This window comes from Chelonoidis abingdonii, chromosome 3 (assembly GCF_003597395.2).
Source record: "Chelonoidis abingdonii isolate Lonesome George chromosome 3, CheloAbing_2.0, whole genome shotgun sequence".
Lineage (NCBI taxonomy): Eukaryota > Metazoa > Chordata > Testudines > Testudinidae > Chelonoidis > Chelonoidis abingdonii.
In genome coordinates, this window is record NC_133771.1 from 170389467 (window position 1) to 170408053 (window position 18587).

At 38.9% G+C, this 18587-nt stretch overlaps 1 protein-coding gene across 1 annotated transcript in view; it reads right to left on the reverse strand.

The window, feature by feature from the left end:
* Positions 1 to 18587, reverse strand: part of USH2A (usherin) — a 622140-nt gene that overhangs the window by 479032 nt on the left and 124521 nt on the right. The window contains exons 17-20 of the mRNA XM_075064332.1: positions 17465 to 17737; positions 14480 to 14637; positions 11797 to 11941; positions 1781 to 2011 (exon numbers count right to left, since the gene is read on the reverse strand). Coding sequence (XP_074920433.1) covers positions 1781 to 2011; positions 11797 to 11941; positions 14480 to 14637; positions 17465 to 17737 — 807 coding nt within the window. The remainder of the gene's footprint in view (positions 1 to 1780; positions 2012 to 11796; positions 11942 to 14479; positions 14638 to 17464; positions 17738 to 18587) is intronic.

Sequence of the window (18587 nt, forward strand, 5' to 3'; positions counted from 1 at the left end):
CCCCCCCCCAGCAGTGGCCCCATTCTGCTCCCCCAGCATCCCACCCCAAGATTTAATCACAGGTAAAAGTCATCGTCAGGTCATGGACTGTGAATTTTTGTTTATTGCCCCTGACCAGTCTATGAAGAACTTCAAAAAGATCTCACAAAACTAAGTGATTGGGCAACAAAATGGCAAATGAAATTTAATATGGATAAATGTAAAGTAATGCACATTGGAAGAAATAACCCCAACTATACATACAATATGATGGGGGCTAATTTAGCTACAACAAATCAGGAAAGAGATCTTGGAGTCATAGTGGATACTTCTCTGAAGACATCCACGCAGTGTGCAGCAGCAGTCAAAAAAGTAAACAGGATTTTAGGAATCATTAAAAAAGAGATAGAGAATAAGATGGAGAATATCTTATTGCCCTTATATAAATCCATGGTATGCCCACAACTTGAATAGTGCATTCAGATGTGGTTTTCTTATCTCAAAAAAAGATATACTGGCATTAGAAAAGGTTCAGAGAAGGGCAACTAAAATGATTAGGGGGTTGGAACGGGTCCCATATGAGGAGAGATTGAAGAGGCTAGGATTTTCATCTTGGAAAAGAGGAGACTAATGGGGGATATGATAGAGGTATATAAAATCATGAGTGATGTGGAGAAAGTGAATAAGGAAAAGTTATTTACTTGTTCCCATAATATAAGAACTAGGGGCCACTAAATGAAACTAATGGGAAGCAGGTTTAAAACAAATAAAAGGAAGTTCTTCACACAGCGCACAGTCAACCTCTGGGACTCTTTGCCTGAGGAGGTTGTGAAGGCTAGATAACTAGAAAAGAGAACTAGATAAATTCATGGAGGTTAAGTCCATTAATGGCTATTAGCCAGGATGGGTAAGGAATTGTGTCCCTAGCCGTTGTCTGTCAGATGGTGGTGATGGATGGCAGAAGAGAGATCACTTGATCATTACCTGTTAGATTCACTTCCTTTGGAACACCAGGCATTGGCCACTGCTGGCCGACAGGATACTGGGCTGGCTGGACCTTTGGGTTTGACCTAGTATGGCCATTCTTATGTTCTTACTTTCTTACCTTTCACAGACTTTCCACCTGAAAAGTTTACTTTCCCAAACCAGAAGTAAAGACATAAAGAGTGCTGATGATAGGCAGCAGCAACCCAAAAACAGAAGAACTATAGGTACCAGTCGATTTGTCAGATTGGTGAACCCCCTCAGCCCCTGCCCCCACCACACACCTAAAAACACTGATCTTCATAGTCACAGATACATTTTGTCCCATCACTCTTAGAATACTACAGAAATCCAAAACAGGAGCAAGGAAGAGAGAGTTTTTCTATCAGCTCTCACACTACCACTGGAACACTAAATGGTAGCAGAGGAGGAAACATGCTTTAAAATCAATAGTGAATACACTGCAGAGATCTCACCCTAGAAAAATAAATAAAAACCCAGTTTATATTTCCCACTAAGAAATATATCACGTCTGCAGCACAGCTCACCATAGCTCAGTGTCTGAGTCCAAAGGAATCAAAAGCCCATGTCTGATAAAGTTTTCTACAGGTTCTTTGTGAGAATTTGTAACTTTCAAGTGAATGCATTCAGTTACACACTTAGCACAACTGAAGTAGTCTTTACATAGCTAACAATTACACAATACTCAAAGTAAAATCTACAGATCTAGCAATAAAAATGATATAGAAGATAATAAATGGTAAAACAAATGCAGAGTGCAATTTAAACATTCTGTAAGTAATTTAAACTCATTTACCTGTAAAGTCGGTATTGGCAGGGAGAGTAGAACTGGGGAATTTGTAATAACCATTTCCTGGGAAACGGATTCCTTTCATTACTTCCACCCTTGTTATAGCAAAAGATGAATCCATTCTTTCCAGCTGGTAGATGGGAAAAGGCCCATTAAGTTCTTCAGGTTTATTCCAATTTATCTTTAACACTGTGCTGTTTACTCCTTCAAGAAGAGGGGCAGCAAGTTTTCTTGGAGCTATGTGTAGGGAAAAAAATTGTCACCCATGCATATCTGTTCAGACTGCTTGGAACTTAATTTCATACACGTAATATATTGTTTATGAGGGACCCAGTTTCTGGTCAACCAAACAATAAATGCAAATTTCCACGGAGCCCCTATACTGTACTACTATACTAATTGAAGGATTCTTGATATTTAAAAAAAACCCTGGTCCCCACCCTGTAGTAATGTCTCATTTGCACTTCAAACTTCGGATACAGTTATCTACTATTCCAGCCCATGCAGACCATGAGACATAACTCTTATAGACCCTTAATAATACGAATCACTTCCACATAATAGAATTAATGTTCCCTCTTTGGTTAGACTCTTAGCCCCCAGTTCTGCATTGCTCTCAAGGGGCTCCATGTAGGCATACTCCCACAGGGTTCTCAATGCAGGGTCAGGGTCTAAATTCAGAGGAAAATCAAACTTTAGTAGCTTCTTCCTAACTTCATTTTAGCACTCTGGTACATGAGTAAACAAGATTTTGCCAAAAAGTGAACAAATATTGGTCAACAAAAGCAGAACCATTATCCCAGTACTTGTATTGAGGACTTACACGGTGATTGCCCTCTAGCAAATAACCAGTTTGGCACATCCTCACTGTTTCCATGAAAGATTCTTCCTCAAAGCAGATATATAATTTTATGAGCCACTGTCATGTATACAGATAATTCTCCAAACTGAGTAAATGTTACTCTCCATCTTTTCTTTCCTAGAAGTTGGTGCTGTGTAGGACACTACGAAGCTGATACAAGACTGACTCTTTGCAGGTATGAGTATGCCACGGAGTTTGATATTATTATTTTATTTTCCTAATACTGGAACATTCAGTGTGATACTTATTAATCAAGCCAACTGTAATGATCACTCTACAGTTGAATTATGAAATAAAACTACTGAAGTTTTTTAAAAACACTGTACAGTAAGCCACTGGAGGGCAGCATGACCTGTTTGGATAACGAAATGATGGTCCTACAGGTGTGAGTGGATTGATTCAGCAAAGCAGTGTAACCAGCTATTGTCTACAGCTGATGTACGTAGTTCTTTATTAGTGGAATCCATATCCATTTTATATTGTTAGTAACCCCTCTGTCTGATAAATAAGGATTTAATAAATGAACCTTCATTGTGTGCGACTGGAAGGGAGATATGATGGAAACACGTTCAATTAAATCGTTCCCGTTATGACTATAGGGCACCAAACTCACTTCAGGAATAACATGATCAGGACTGAAATACAGGTCTTCAAAATCTGATGAATTGCATGATAACACACCTTTGTGTATACTATGAGTTCATTGTATAGACCTTCATTTGGTTTGAATTAATGATGTCCTTTTAAAGATTCTTGCATTTACAGGACTATTAACCCGTAGCATGTTGCTATTTCTTTTTCTGCAACTTGATAAAAACTCTTCTTGAAGAGATGAAAAAAAAAAACCCCACCAACCATACTGCGTGTGTTGTAAATTCCTACTTAGACATCATTTATGACTTCACAATCTAATTAGCATCACACTGCTATGTTAGAAATTTATAATGTCAAAATTAAAGTAGTGTGGTGTGAGGTCATAAGCTTTCCCTGCATAAGTAGGGCAGAACACTAATGAATTTCAATATAAATGCAGAGGTTTAAACAGAAAATGTGGCTTAACAATCAAAACTTCATCACTGGAGAGAATAAGTGTACGTCAGCATTTTAAAATGTCAGTACTGAGGTTGAGCCTTCTGGTTCAACTCACTGATGCCAAAACAGAAATGCTAAAATTCATTATTTCTAAAATGTACACAGATAGCCAACACTTATGACAACAAACATATCTCCCTTAGAAGTCCACCATTAATAAATGGTAGCTGCTTGGACTGTAACTATGGCATCCCTGCTACCCAAACTTGAAGCTTTTATGGGGCTTATGCAATTAACTACTTAAATGCATCGTAACACTTGCGTCTGTGACAGGGAAGTATTGATCTTTTAATCATTTTCAAGTCTCCTCTAGCACAAATAAATGTACTACAGTTACAGTTAATGCACTGTGTACATGCATTAAACACTGGCCTGACACAATTTATTATTTGGTGATATATGGAATAGAAGCCTAGCCTTTCAGAAAGTCTTTGCTATAACATCAGTATTTAAAACTAGAATGTCCTTGGTACTTGAGAATTCACCTCCTTGCACAAAGTGAGAGCCTATTCTTAAGTAAAGACCCCCCAAAAAGTTGAAAATAAATCTGTAACATTAGCCTTTGTGGTACTGTATGCTGAAATTAAAAATATTCAGGACTAAAAGATATAGTATATATTTTCCTAAAGGTGTCACTGTGGTACCTGTAGCTACTATGTTAAGATGAATTGACTATAATTTTACCTATTTAAATTTTTTTCAGGCACATTCTGTTAAGACACATCTGTCAAAATAATGAGCATACTGTATTTCAGTAGATTCAAAGTCACATTTTGGATATTTTAATTATGTAGTTTTAATGTCTTGCACTATAATATATATTTAATATATTGTAAAGCTAAAACAGTATTTAAAAGCCAATGATTGCTGCATGCCACTGAATACCAGAGGGCACCAAAAAGACCAGTAAAGACAGATGGCCCATACAGCTTATTTTAAAGTTATATATCCAAACAGAGACGTGATTACATAGGTCATTACAAATAAGCCTTTCCTATGTATGAAGGCGCACATGCAAAAACGAAGTTGCTAAGTAAAGAGCAGTTAATTTTGTTTTTGTTTGAAATAATATCATTTTAGTTTTAGAATCTAAGACAGATGCCAGCATTTCACTCTGAACAGATGGTAATTCCATCTAATAGTGCATCTCTGTATTAGTAAGGTCTGTTGTGTATACAAACAGTAATAAACACTAGGTAAGGATCAAAATAAATTTTAATTGTTGACATTAAATTCTGGCAGCCACAGTTCTAAAGATGCAATATTCCTTTCTCAAGTCTGTCAGGTTTACTAATACAACTGCTAAAGCTTTTCCACAGACTGCCAGATTTCTGTCCCAATAAAAATGGGTTTACAGTCTGGCTACAAAACCTTTACCACTCTACATACTTGTACATGTTTGAATAAATAATTCTCAGTGTATTACAGGTGGATGTTTTGGACCCATCAGTATTAGTCTGCAATTAGATCTTAAAGGTTTTCAAGATGATTACAGGAGCAAGGTGTTACTCTTGTTTGTGCTATTTTAAAAGACAATATTAACAAGGAAGACAAATACTTAAACTTGTGACTGTTCTCCATTAGAGTTCATACTGTAGCACATACAAATCAGAGCTGTTGTGAACGTCACAACCATTTTGGAGGTGCAAATTTTTTATTTGGGGGGGGGGGGGAGATCACGGTGGCCTGAGTCCTATTTGTCTCCAAATTTTGCCTATGAGTAAAACTATATGCAAAGCCAGACAGCTATTAGTTTCATTATTGCTATGGGTTATTTGGTTCACAGGACCCTGCAATTGCTGTAGCATTCCTGGTACAAGCTCCGCTTCCGTATCCACTTCAAGCAGTATCAAATGGGACAATAGTAAATGAGTACTTATGGCTTCTGACAATCATTTTAGACTTTTTCAGAAGACTCTTTTTAGGGGTTTTTTTTTAAGAAATTTTAATGAAAAAACAAAAAAAGAAAACATCCATAAAGGGTACCAGGAGACCATTTAATAATATGTATTATAATCATATCTTTAAAATGAATGTAAAATACAGTATTTAAAAAAATCATGAAAAATATATTGCTTCCACCATATGGGACAACCAACGACTTACCAACCGATTTAAGATGCAGCATATTGAGCTGACCATATGTTACAGTGCTGTTGAATGGCTGAGTGATTCATGCCCGTCACATTCTAGTATATCAATTAAAGCTCCTTGAAGTCTGCATGATTTGTGTCTCTGTTATTAAACTCTGCTAATTCATCCCACTTACGCATCTGTTATAAATCTCTAGGAGTGCTGCATGATTCATGGCAATCTGTGAGCATGGTACAGCAAATTTTTCTCCTTGTAATTAACAGTAAATTGTTTTACTGCCATGCAATGAATTTTTCAGTTATATTGCAAATGAACTCCTAAATGCACGGTTCTTTCCTAAGAACTGACTTATATCATTAGGCAATTAAAAAGTATTGCTTTGAACCAAAAGCTTTTAATCAAGAGAAATACAACTTACACATACCTTAAAAACCATGCAAATTTGACACACTGGCAAAAGAATAATGTGAGCTACTTTCTGAAGTGTAATGTTGGGCGAACAAACAAACATTTGGCTTCCTACTATTTTACCAAGACTCAAAGAGCAGTTTAACTACAGATTGAGAACACTCAGCGAGACAAGTTTGAGCAGATACTGTTTATCTCAGAAGTTACTTAAGTCATCTGTCATTACCAAATTTCTTAGATTACTTTACACTTCTCTAATTATAAAACAGCGCCTTTATTCTTGAAATAAATAATCAGCTAATTAGCCAAGCTGAATCATCAGATGACTCAAATGCTGCTCAAGTGTTCTTGTCAAAGGTGAAGCAAATTCATTTCAGTTTTGCCTCTGCAACTTTCTGAAGAGGCTTTGATTTTTCTTCCTTCTACATTCTTGGCAGCAGCCTCAAATTCATGAGTCCATACATCAAGTCAGTAGTTTAACAACAAATGAAATTAAATTCCAAGAAGGGAAACTAATTGAAGGACAGCAACAAAAAAGTGTTTGGTAATGTGCTTTTTAATATGGCATGCCACATTTGCATGATAATTTTTCCTTTTTAGCATGGAGCAGAAAGTGACTAGCTTAATGAGGGATTATTCAAGACAGGAATGAACAAAATGCATTCATAACTGAGAACAAAGATTGTATTATGAAACAAAAACAGGCAACTGCCGAGAAGTAACTGGATGATTGGTTTATGCATTATGAATAAAAAGGTAGAAAAATATTTATATTAGTATTCACTAATGACTATATATACACAAGATTGTTGTAATTAAAATTATAAATTAACATATTAAGAGAGCTTGTTTAATCACTTTGGGTCCTATTTGCAATGAAAAGACTTATGTACATGCATGAAAAACAATGTGTGTTTTCAGACCAGCACCAAACATCCTTCATATTTTACTTTTAATAGAGAGAGAGAAGTTAATGCACGATTAATTACCAGCATAACAGGATATGGGTTGTTTTAAGGCTGGTGCTTAGAATTGTGCGGAAAGCCAATATATGACAGGCATAAGCAAGTGATGCATTGCTAGTGCAAATGGAATGTAGCTCTCCAACAGAGTTTGTACTGGACTTTTTTCATAAATGGATAAAAATGGACAAAATTACTTAGATTAAAAGGGTAATCAAAAAATAAAATGACATCCAGGAGCATAAGACAGCCCAGAGAGCCCATCCTCATCATTACCCCAGTAAACCCAGAGGCAACTCCAAAACCAGCAATATAACTGCTTGAAGAGTCTGCCAAGAAGCCAGATGCAGCTGCTGCTGGAAGAATATCTTCTACAAATTAGCTTCTGAACCCTGTAATTGCCATCAAAAGCAAAGGAGCAGTAATACAATGTGCTGGGGTGAATGGCAGCAATCACAAGGGTGTGTTTTGGTGTCTTTTTTAAGAACAAATGATGTTAAATTTAAGTTTGAAAAAAAATCTTACAAAAGGACAAATGAAAGACAAACTTAATTACAAAAAGTGAGTTCAGTCACACAGCAGTTAATGAAACACAGCTGTATAGATTGTTTAAGTCACACTGACTATTTGATATTGAGATCTGTAGGATAAGCAATTAATGTTCTCACACAGCTAATTCTATTCTGCTGAAATGTCACAAACCAGGAATGGGAGGGGCAGGGGAAGAAGAGACAACTAGATGTCTTTGTGTCTTACAAAAAACTTTTGAGCCCCTGAAAGTATTGCCTTTGAGAAATCTGCATTAATTTTACAGTGACATTGATTTGACCATAAACTGCTTTCAAAAATGAACCATAGGTGCTGGAACTAGAGGTTCTAGGGGTGCCGCAACACCCACTGGCTTTAAGTGGTTTCCATTATATATAGGATTTACAGTTTGATTCATGGCTCTCAGCAACCCCACTATACAAATTGTTCCAACACCTCTGAAATGAAGTAGAAATCCTTAATGACAAACATTTGACCTCATTTTAATATTCAGCAAATATTGATAGTATTCTGTGCAACTACATTTTTTGAACCTCTTTCTTGTGACCAGATCCTCCCCTGCTGTAATTTGTATACCTCCAGTCTATGAAGCTATGCCAATTACCTCTGCTGGGAATGTGATCCATAATGTAATGGTCTCAATGAAACACAAAACAGAAGTAAAACTTTGAAAGTAAAAAAAATAGCATAAGATCCATGTCAAAGGTATATGTCCTGGGTGCCCCTCATGGCTTCAGAGTGGCTGTGCAAGCAGCCCCATGCCTCGAGTGCCCTCTTCCAAGCATTCATAGTTCCTTTTACCCATGGGCTGATCACCTGCTTGCATTCTTCACCATATGTGAAAAGGCATCTCCTTCTTCCTAACGCTGCAGCAGGGCACAACAGGACCAATGCTTTTGCCTCAGTTTCTCTTTTCTTTCATAGCCTCCAATAACTCCACACAAGCTTTCCACATATAAATAGCCTTTTGCAGGGTTAATTACCACAAAAGCCTCAACCACAATTCAGATTTCTCCAGCACAGACCAAACAGTACATTCAATCTTTTAAGTCCCAACAATACATCAACACACCACGTGTAACTCCAGCACCTCTCACCCCCACACCTCCCACCTCAGAACCTAGAGCTGGGGAGCATCTCCATTCTGTTTGCTTACCAGGTCTAGTTCTAGCCCTTACACAGAGACTCATTCCCCCTATCATTTCCCAATCTTCAGCTCTCTCCGGCTCTCCAGCTTAGACAGCCAGAAGGTATCTCCCTCGGCCTCTTTGGCCATGGCTTTCTGTCCTAGGGAAGTTCACAGGTAACTCAACTGCTTTCTGCTTTCACAAACCTGATCTGACTCCACTACTCCCCACTTCAGGAGCATCCCCTTCCTAAAGGTTCAGCCCAGCTTTGCTCCTTCTTCTGAGCTCTCGCTACTCTCATTACTCTGGGTTCTGAGTTCTCTCTCTTTCTCTGAAATTCCCTGAGCGAGACTGCCAAAGTCCCACTGCCTTCAGTCCCTTGGGAGCCTACAGGGGAAAGAGGGCCTCCAAGGAGAAAGCCCTGAAAGGCAGTGCTCAATTAAAATAGCACAGAAGAATGTTGTTGTGGGTCCTGAAAAAGGAGGGATAATGAGGCAAAAGGGAAAGTTCCCTGAGAGCTGTAGCCCATGGTGGGCTGAGGAACTCTTTTTGTGTTTTGCCTATGTTTGGAAAATAAAACTATGCTTAGAAAGAGACTGTGGGGGGAGAGGAGGTCCTTCCACTCTGGTATCAATAAGAGATAATGGGCCAAATTCTGTTCTCAAAAGTCAAAGGTCAGTGGAAGCAGCCTTCAGTTCTACCACAAGCTGAAACAAAACTCAAGGCTACTCTAAATTGCACTGGATTGTAACAGCCGTAAGGGACCATTACACTGAAGCACACTTCAGCCACATCTCCTCCAGCAAGCTCCTTCTGCCAGGGGGCCAACAGCGAGTGGCACAGAGCCAGTGTTAGTGATTCTTTGCCAAATGGAGATTCCTTCACACTCAGGGAATCCTTACCTCCCCTTTCAAGGCAATTTTAATTCACCTTTGAACCACTCATTGGTGCAACAAGGACTTTGCATTGACCAGGATCTGATCCACTATCCCTGCTGTGGATGGGAATGGTATCTCCAAGTCTGTCTAGTATTATTCTACTTTCTTATATTAACTTGAAGATTACAAAACCAGGTGGTTTTATTTTAAAAATAAATATATTTTAAATACTTTTTTTAGAAATATTTTCTCCCAGGATGGAACTGTTGCAAATATAAACCTGTTATGGAAATAGTATTAGACACTTAACTATAGGATTGCAAACAATTTGCTACAGTTATGAAAAATCTGAATGGTGAAAAAAGAAATGGCATGCAAAATCCAAGTGTTTTGTTCTTTACATTTTAAAATTTATGAGCATAAAATCTGGGAAATCAACATCAGTAGTACTGTTTCAACTGAGCAAATGCAATACGAGACCGAACCCTTCAATTCTCATAGTGGTCACTCTCAAGATCTGTAAACGGTAAACAGAAAAATGCTATAATGTGAAAAGTCTAATAAATCCAGACCTGTCTGTTATTCTGTTTTGTATTCTCCTGTCTTCTTTAATGTGATAGGTCTCTAAGCGTTAACACAACTGAGGAGGAGACAGTCATAAACAAGCTGTCAAGCTTAACCGAGCTATTCATTCTCAATCTCTGAATAAATATATACACGCAAGATTGGATAATTTGTAACAACAACAAAGGGTCCCATGTAGGTCATATTTGTTTCTGGGGCTATTAGCCTTTGGAAACCCATGGAACAGTGAGGTTCCTATGGGGCAGAGCTGTCTAGGCTGGCACTAATTTGATACTCCATTCCTGAGATGACAATTGGACGGTTGGGAATGATGGTGGAGAAGTAAAGTCATGCTTATATGGAACGGGTTCTTAAGACAGAGCCAAGTTAAAATTTTAAAGGGGCTGCAACACAAAGAGATCAAAGAAATTTCCTGGAGTCCAGAAACAGAAGAGACACCACCTCAGAGCCATCTCTGTCCATTCAAACAGAAGGCCTGAACAGTGAGGGAGTGGTATCCATTGTGAGTGAACAAATCATTTTCCCCATAACTGAAAACAAGTAGACTGGCAACCATGGAAGGGAAGAAGGGAACATTAAAAAGTTTTTAAAAATATTCTATATAGCAGGGGTTCTCAATTTTTTTCACATTATGGAACACATCACAATAGATAGCTCATTTCGTGGATCACCTCCCCTACTGTTCATGATTGCATGATCACCTCCGTCCCATTCATGATCCCATACAACAGTTGCATAACTGGAAATGGTAATATTGTGAAATAATTTAATGTTTTTGTTTACGTTGTGCTGCAGCTGGACATAAAGAGAGAGCAATGTGACCAGCCAACTCTCTGCACACCACCAGCAAGTGCTCCACAGATTTGGAACTGATGTTTACAGTATTTCAGCTCTGTAACAGAGAACCTTCATAACCTGAGTATTTTCAAATGGGCACATGCAAAACATGCATGTACATCAGTGTGTCTCTGGCATAGGTACACAAATACTCACCACACACAAGCTAGACAAAGTTTGAAAGTCCAGTTCATAAGAACAGAATGCAACTCCTACTCGCGTGTAAAGCCAAGCATTTGCATAAGTGCACACACACTTCTGCATGCCTTCATTTGAAAATCTGGCACATGAAGACTTATAAGAAGCAACTGATTTATTATCAGCTCTAATCAGCATAAGAGCTATAGATGGGCATGATATAAACAAACAGGAATAGGATAACTAAATAACTGACTTGTAATTGAGAGAAGCACATAAATCCCATCGCATTAGAGTATACTGTAAACCTGCAAGGAAAACATTTTGTTTTGTTTCTAAACTGTCAAGGTAAACAAATTACAATTAAGCAAGTCACTTTATATTAATACAACACCTATCCCTGTCACTGTGCATCAAACTATGATCATCTGTAATGGTACTCATTAGAAAGCTGCGTCAACTTTGTACATGGATCAGATTATTTCCTTACCAGCTGCTGAGGTTTGTCCCATGCTTGGCTCACTGGTTACACATTCAATTCGATTGCAGAGAGTAATAGTGAAGTTGTACATTGTGTAGGGTTTTAATCCTGTCACTATATAGGACAGCTCATGAGCTTCAGCTATATATACAACCTGCAAGACAAACAAATTGGAAGATGGCACTTAGTTAAATAATGTTTTCATTCCTGTTAAAAGAGGATATTATCGCTAACAACAAATTAGACTCTGAATTTGTAGGTTCATGCATTTAAACATGGAAAGTTTTGCCACGATCCATTAGTAGAAAAGGATTATTTTGGTGAACATCAACAAGGTAGGATTTAAACAATACTTCCATCACACTGTTTTATGAGGTAACAATCCAGTTCCTGGGTGGATAAATGAGGAGACATAGTTATTGCCTCATAAAGCTGTGTGGTGGTGCTGGTATCGCTACAAACACTGTAGATTATGGATGATGAAGATGTCACCATTAAGTGATGAAATCTAAGCCTATCAATCTGATCATTGTGAAATAAGTGACATGAGTGGCACACACATTCTGATGGGACCAGTCAATATTTACGCAGGCAAAGAGTTTGTTGTTCAGATAAACTGTTTCAGATACTTCAGATTTCTAGAGAAACGAGTCTCACAGAATTGGAACCCAGGAGGTCTAAAGCACTTTACACATAAGTAAGTTACAATTTCAACAACCCCATGAGGTGGATAAGTATTACTGTCTCCATTTTACAGATAAGCAAATGGAGGCAGAGAGACAGTACCATAAATAATATACTTACATCAGTGTCAGAAATAGAACGCAGGAGTTCTGGCTGCCATTCCCTTGCTCCCTAGCTAATATGCAACACTTCTTCACTCACTCTTTAGATTTATAGTTCAATATTATTGCCAAAATAATTAAAATTAAAAATCCAGTATTGTCAACCCCAAACATTTAAAAGTTATGAGTAAGGCCTCCAAAAACTTGTGATTTTAAGATCTGGGATTCTTTTTACTTGCCTTCTGTTTTTCAGGGTTCACATTTTCAACCAGAAGACTAGAAAGATACTATTTTAAAAATAAAAGCTATGATTCTCACAAAATAAAATGACTCCAGGAACTGGGACTTCATGAAAAAAGAATATTGGGACAGTTGCGATAAAATTGCAAAAAATTGCAACACTGCAAATCATACATTTATATAGCACTTTTCATCCTGCAGGTTATCCAAAGTGCTCCATAAATTATGGATTGAATTCTAACCTACACTTACACACACACTAGAAAAGCCACAGGACAAGGGAAAGTCATGACAACTATTTTTCATTCTCATTTGTGGCTCTGAGCAAAAGGTTTCCATTCGCTGTAGGATTTCTGCAAGTGGAATTGTAGTGGTATGTTCTGGGATGGGGCCTAGAAGTTATTGGAATATTCCATAGGCGCTGACACTGGGTGTTCCATGACTGGTTCAGACCTCACCAGCCACCCTCCGATCAACTCTTTCTGCCCCAGCGCCTCCCGTAGGGTGACCAGATGTCCCAATTTTATAGGAACAGGCCCAATATTTGGGGATTTTTTTATTTTTTTTTTAATATAGGCTTCTATTGCCTCCTACCCCCGTCCTGATTTTTCACACTTGCTATCTGGTCACCCTAGCTTCCTGCCTGCTGCCAATCTGCTGTTCGGCAGTGGGCAGGAGGTGCGGGAAGTGAGGTGGGTGGGAGGGAACAGCGGGGCGGAAAGAGGCAGAGTGAGGATGGGGCGTGCTCAGGGGAGGACACAGAGTGGAATTTGAAAGAGGCAGGACGTAGCCAGAGTGGGGCTTTGGGGGAGGGGACAGAGTGGGGGTCGGGCCTCAGGAAAGAGCAAGGGTGGAGCACCCCTGGAAAAAGGAGAAAAAGTCAGATCCTGTGGCATATTCCAACAATGGCCAATTTACATGCTCCTCCCACGCAGATTATTCTTGCTTTTAGCACAGTTCAGGAGCAGGAGTAACAGAAGGAGCTATCAGTAGTCGTCTGTGTAAAACAGTATTACCAGCCCCAATAATTCCAAAATCACACGTCAGCACCCCAGAATCATGAGATTTATTTTTTAAAATGTCATGATTTTTAGCCACTATTCTTGCATTCTTTTTATTTGCCTTTTGAACCTTTGGGGATCATGTTTTCAAACTTTTCCTAGAAACCACAAGAGTCATCAAAAACATAGGCTGAAATTCTTGCATAATCACCTGACTCCAAAAGGGAAAGCTTTAAAAATAATAAAACAGAGAGATGTCAACACTGGCAAGTGGATAGCGGGACTGTGCATGGATTGCACATATTGCTGGGTGCCCTCAGGGCACACATATATGCTGCTTTTACAGAATCAACATATGCACAGCTTGAGGGTATTGACACAATTCACCTGAATTGTCTCTTCATATCTAGGCATCTCTTTCCCCTTCACTGAAATACAGCTCTCTTCAGGGGTACAATTCAACACCTATTTAAGCAATGCACACAACATTACAGAAAATGAAAAGCATGCCATAAATTGCTGGGTGAGGAAATTAGGTAAGCAGAATGTACAGTAAATAGGCAAATAAAAATTTTGCCAGGACACCAAGGCTGATACTATTTTTTCTTCTTCTGTATAACATCCATATATTAGCAAACAATGAAAACAGATTGATAACAACAATACCTGGGAAAATACTGGCAACATGTTTTGTGTGGTAATTACATTGATGCTGTATCCCATCACTTCTCCTCTTGCTACATTATCTTGTGGCTTTTCCCAAGATACATTGAGAGAATACGGTGAAAGAGGGAATACTGATGGAGATGGCATGAATACAGGAGCTAAAAACAAATGTGCTAATTTACCATAAAATAAATGAACAACATGTGTCATGCAAGTTTTCTTACTGTATTTGTAAAATGCCATCTGTTATAGACTATAAAATGTCTTTTCACATCCAATTCCTTAATAAGCCCCTTGTAAAAATTAATTTTTAAGTCGAAATGGAATTTTATAGTGTTTTAAATATTATATAAAAAGGTAAAAAAATCGCCTATACAAAATAAAACCTTGATTTTATAATGCACACATTTTTAAAGAGGTACTAACAACCACTTAGCTACTAAACACCTTTTTTGGCATATATAGGTAGGAAGTACATAGATGAAAAGCTCTCAGATGCAAAATTTTCATCTGATCTGGAAAAAACCTGATAAAAGCAATGATTGTTCAATGCTTAATCACCTTAAAAGCAATTTTGTTTGCTGGGCAGGTTTGAAATTAACACATCTCTCACTTCTTATAAAGGAATGCTCCTGTCTTGGGTAACAAAACCTTTAAAAGCACTGTGTGCACTGTAGTAAAAGCCCCACCTTCTCACTTTGTAATGATAGAATCCCAACTCAGAGTGCCTCTTATTACAAACACCATACTAATGGACCTCTTCCCAAGAGAAAATCTGACACTTTTGTGATATATGCTATTTAAAAACTGATAAGCAGAAAGCCAAATTCTACAAAGGGTTTTAGCCTAGCCTCCCATTTTGTGGAAGCAAATAATTGAGGACGTGATTTTGTAGGCACCAACAAATGTGGGCATCACTAATGAGTAGGGCTCCATGTCTGTCATGGAGGTCACGGAAATCACAGTTTCCGTGACTTTCTGCAACCTCCGTGACTTCTGCAGGGGCCAGTGTGGCTGACCACAGGGCCTCCCAAGCAGCTGGCTCCGAGGTCAACTGCTCAGATAGCCCCCAGGGACAGCCACACCACCTGCTGCTCTGGCGGCCCTGGGCAGCCATCCCCAGCTGGCCAGAGCAGCCGTGGTCCCCAGCAGCTGGTGTCGCTGGTCCTGGGTGCACCCCCCCCCAGCAGTGGCCCCATTCTGCTCCCCCAGCATCCCACCCCAAGATTTAATCACAGGTAAAAGTCATCGTCAGGTCATGGACTGTGAATTTTTGTTTATTGCCCCTGACCAGTCTATGACTTTTACTAAAAATACCCGTGACTAAATCATAGCCTTACTGATATTGATGAGACATTTAATCACTGAAATCTGAGCTCTATCAGGTAGGAAAAACCAGAATTGTCAGGAGAGCTCAGCTCCAATTTAGGCAAGAAAATAAGTAGCCTTATTATCAGAAGAGCTCAATATGTCGAGTACTGAACTCTTTTGAAAATCTGGCCATTGGTGTCATAACGCCAGCTGTTGTGTGCAGAGTACTTTTGAAAATCTGGTCCCTACTTAGGTGCCTGGCCTTTATTTAGTGCATGAGAGCACAGCTCTTTTAAAATCTAGCCCCACTTGTGAGTGCTGAGTTCTTGAAAATGTGGACCTGAACCTTTTTGAAAAACCTAGCTGTAAATGCAAACTAAGGCCCTGATTCAGGATATACTTGATCATAAGCTGGTTCATTTATAAGCTGACCTCCCCCCCCAAGATGGATAAGTAAAAATGGAAAAAATTTATAACCTGTTCATAAGCTGACCCTATAATTCAGACGGTCAGCAAACTTTAGCTCCTGGGCCATCAGGATAAGCTGTTGGTGGGCCGAGATGGTTTGTTTACCTTGAAAATCCACAGGCATGGAGCTAAACCTAAATAAACAAAGTGTCCCGGTGCATCAGGTGCTTACCCTGACAGGCCGGGACACCAACTTGTGGGGAAATTTTTTTTTGAGGGGAAGAAGCTGGGAGTCAGTAAAGTTACCCCTGTGACTATCCCCCACATGACCCCCCCACTAGCCTGGGACCCCCACACTCTCCCCATCCCATCCCTTCCCACCTTATCTGGCAGGCCAGACCAGGTGGCGTGGCAGCAGCATGTTCCAGCAGGCTGGGCCAGACAGCATGGCTGCATTGTGCTCTGGCGGGCCAGGCAACATTGCCACACCCTGCTCTGGGGGGCAGGGCTGAGCAGCACGGCTGCAGCCTGCCAGCCCCAGAACTGCAGCTGCTTGGGAGGCTGGGGGTGAAAAGCGCAGCCAGAAGTGGAGAGACTCTGGCCCCGTCTCTTCCCTTCTGTCTCTGCTGCCTGTGCTGCCTCTCTTTGTTCTCTCAGTTGGTGGGAGGAGCTGTGTCCCACCTCTTCCTGTCTATACCCGTTCATAGGCTGATCCCTTTCTCTGGTGCTTCCCTTTTTTACTAAAAAAAAAAAAATCAGCTTATGAACAAGTATATATGGTAATTTAAGCATGTATTTAAAGTTAAGCTCATGCTTAAGCATCTTTCCTGAATAAGGACTTAAATGATAGTCATTGCATCCACATTTATTTCTTCCCCCAAAATTGCAAGTGTTACAGAGTCTGAGTTGTTGACCTTCAAGGCTCACCTCAAGCCCTACCTATTCTCCCAGGTTTTCAAGAAAAAAAGTGGGTTAATGAGGATTTGCTTGAAGAAGGTATACACAATAATGGGGAAAACTAGGTAAAATTCAGATAACCAAACTTAAGAGTAATAAGATTTTGTTATCATATGGTCTTAGATGTTTGTTGCAGTGTGATTGCGATTTTTTCTTGCACAGTCATTTTACTCAAGCAAATTTAAGTGAGATTTGGATAAATAAGATGAGCAGAATTTGTCCCTATGGCTATTTACTTAACAAAAAAGCTCTCTTTTTTTAAATACATTCTAGGTTTTTAAAAATTAGTTGATATGAACTAATACTTACCTCCTTCTCCAGTTCTTCCTGATATCCAGTCTGAAAATATGCTACCAGCCATGTTTACGGCTAAAACACAAAACTCATATTCTGTGAATGGCTCAAGATCAGTAATTGTGGTGCTGGTCTGAGGTGGCATTAATGCATTTTCATTAGCAGACTCCATAATTGGCTGAGGACTGAGCCATCCACTGCTTTGGAAGATGCGACTTTCAGGAGGAATACGACTTCCATCTGATCGTAATGCTCCTCTCATATAGATTTCATATCTTATGATTATACCTAGAAATAACAGTGAGTGAACAATAGTAATTTATTTCAAATTGTTATCCAGCATCCAATTAAAAAAATCAATACAAAAATATTTTAAAAACTATTAATCTAGCAATAGAGCACATAGAAAATATAATGCACGGAGAAGTGTAATTTTAATTGCGATAAAAGTTCACTTAGCTAGGGATATTTTTTCCCTCTAATTTATTGTTTTTCTATCACAACTTTTGTTGTGGTTGTTACTTGATTAAACATTTGGTTTTACAACCCACATAATTTTTGCACTTGAATAAAATCTTAGCTTGGACTGTTATAATTTGATTTGTTATGCTTTTTCTCTAAGGACAGATAAAAAGATTGTTCTAGAGGGTTCCTACATGGATACTATAGTAGTACAGCATAACAGTATTTTCAAAGGAACAAGTGTTTGTGCAATGGGCAGATCATTATTTTAAGTGGCAGCAATGGGCAGTGCCTTTAAAATAAGGTGTGATGGGAAACTGTTTTTTGTCAATTTTCCATCAAAGGGAATCTATAACTAAGTGGCAAGATCTCAATGGTCAGGAAACAGCAGTTGGGCTTAGGTACAACACGTTACTTAAGTACATGCCTAATTCTGAGCACACGAGCAGGCCCATTAACTTCACATGCTTCAAATTACGCATGTACCTAAGCATCTTCCTGAACTGAGGCCAAGAGAGCAAAAAAATGTAAATATTTAATGGGAGACTGTCATAAACAGATAGCTAGGGGTTCATGTTTCTTTTACCTGTAAAGGGTTAACAAAGGGAACCAAACACCTGACCAGAGGACCAATCAGGAAACAAGATTTTTCAAATCTCAAGGGAGGGAAGTTTTG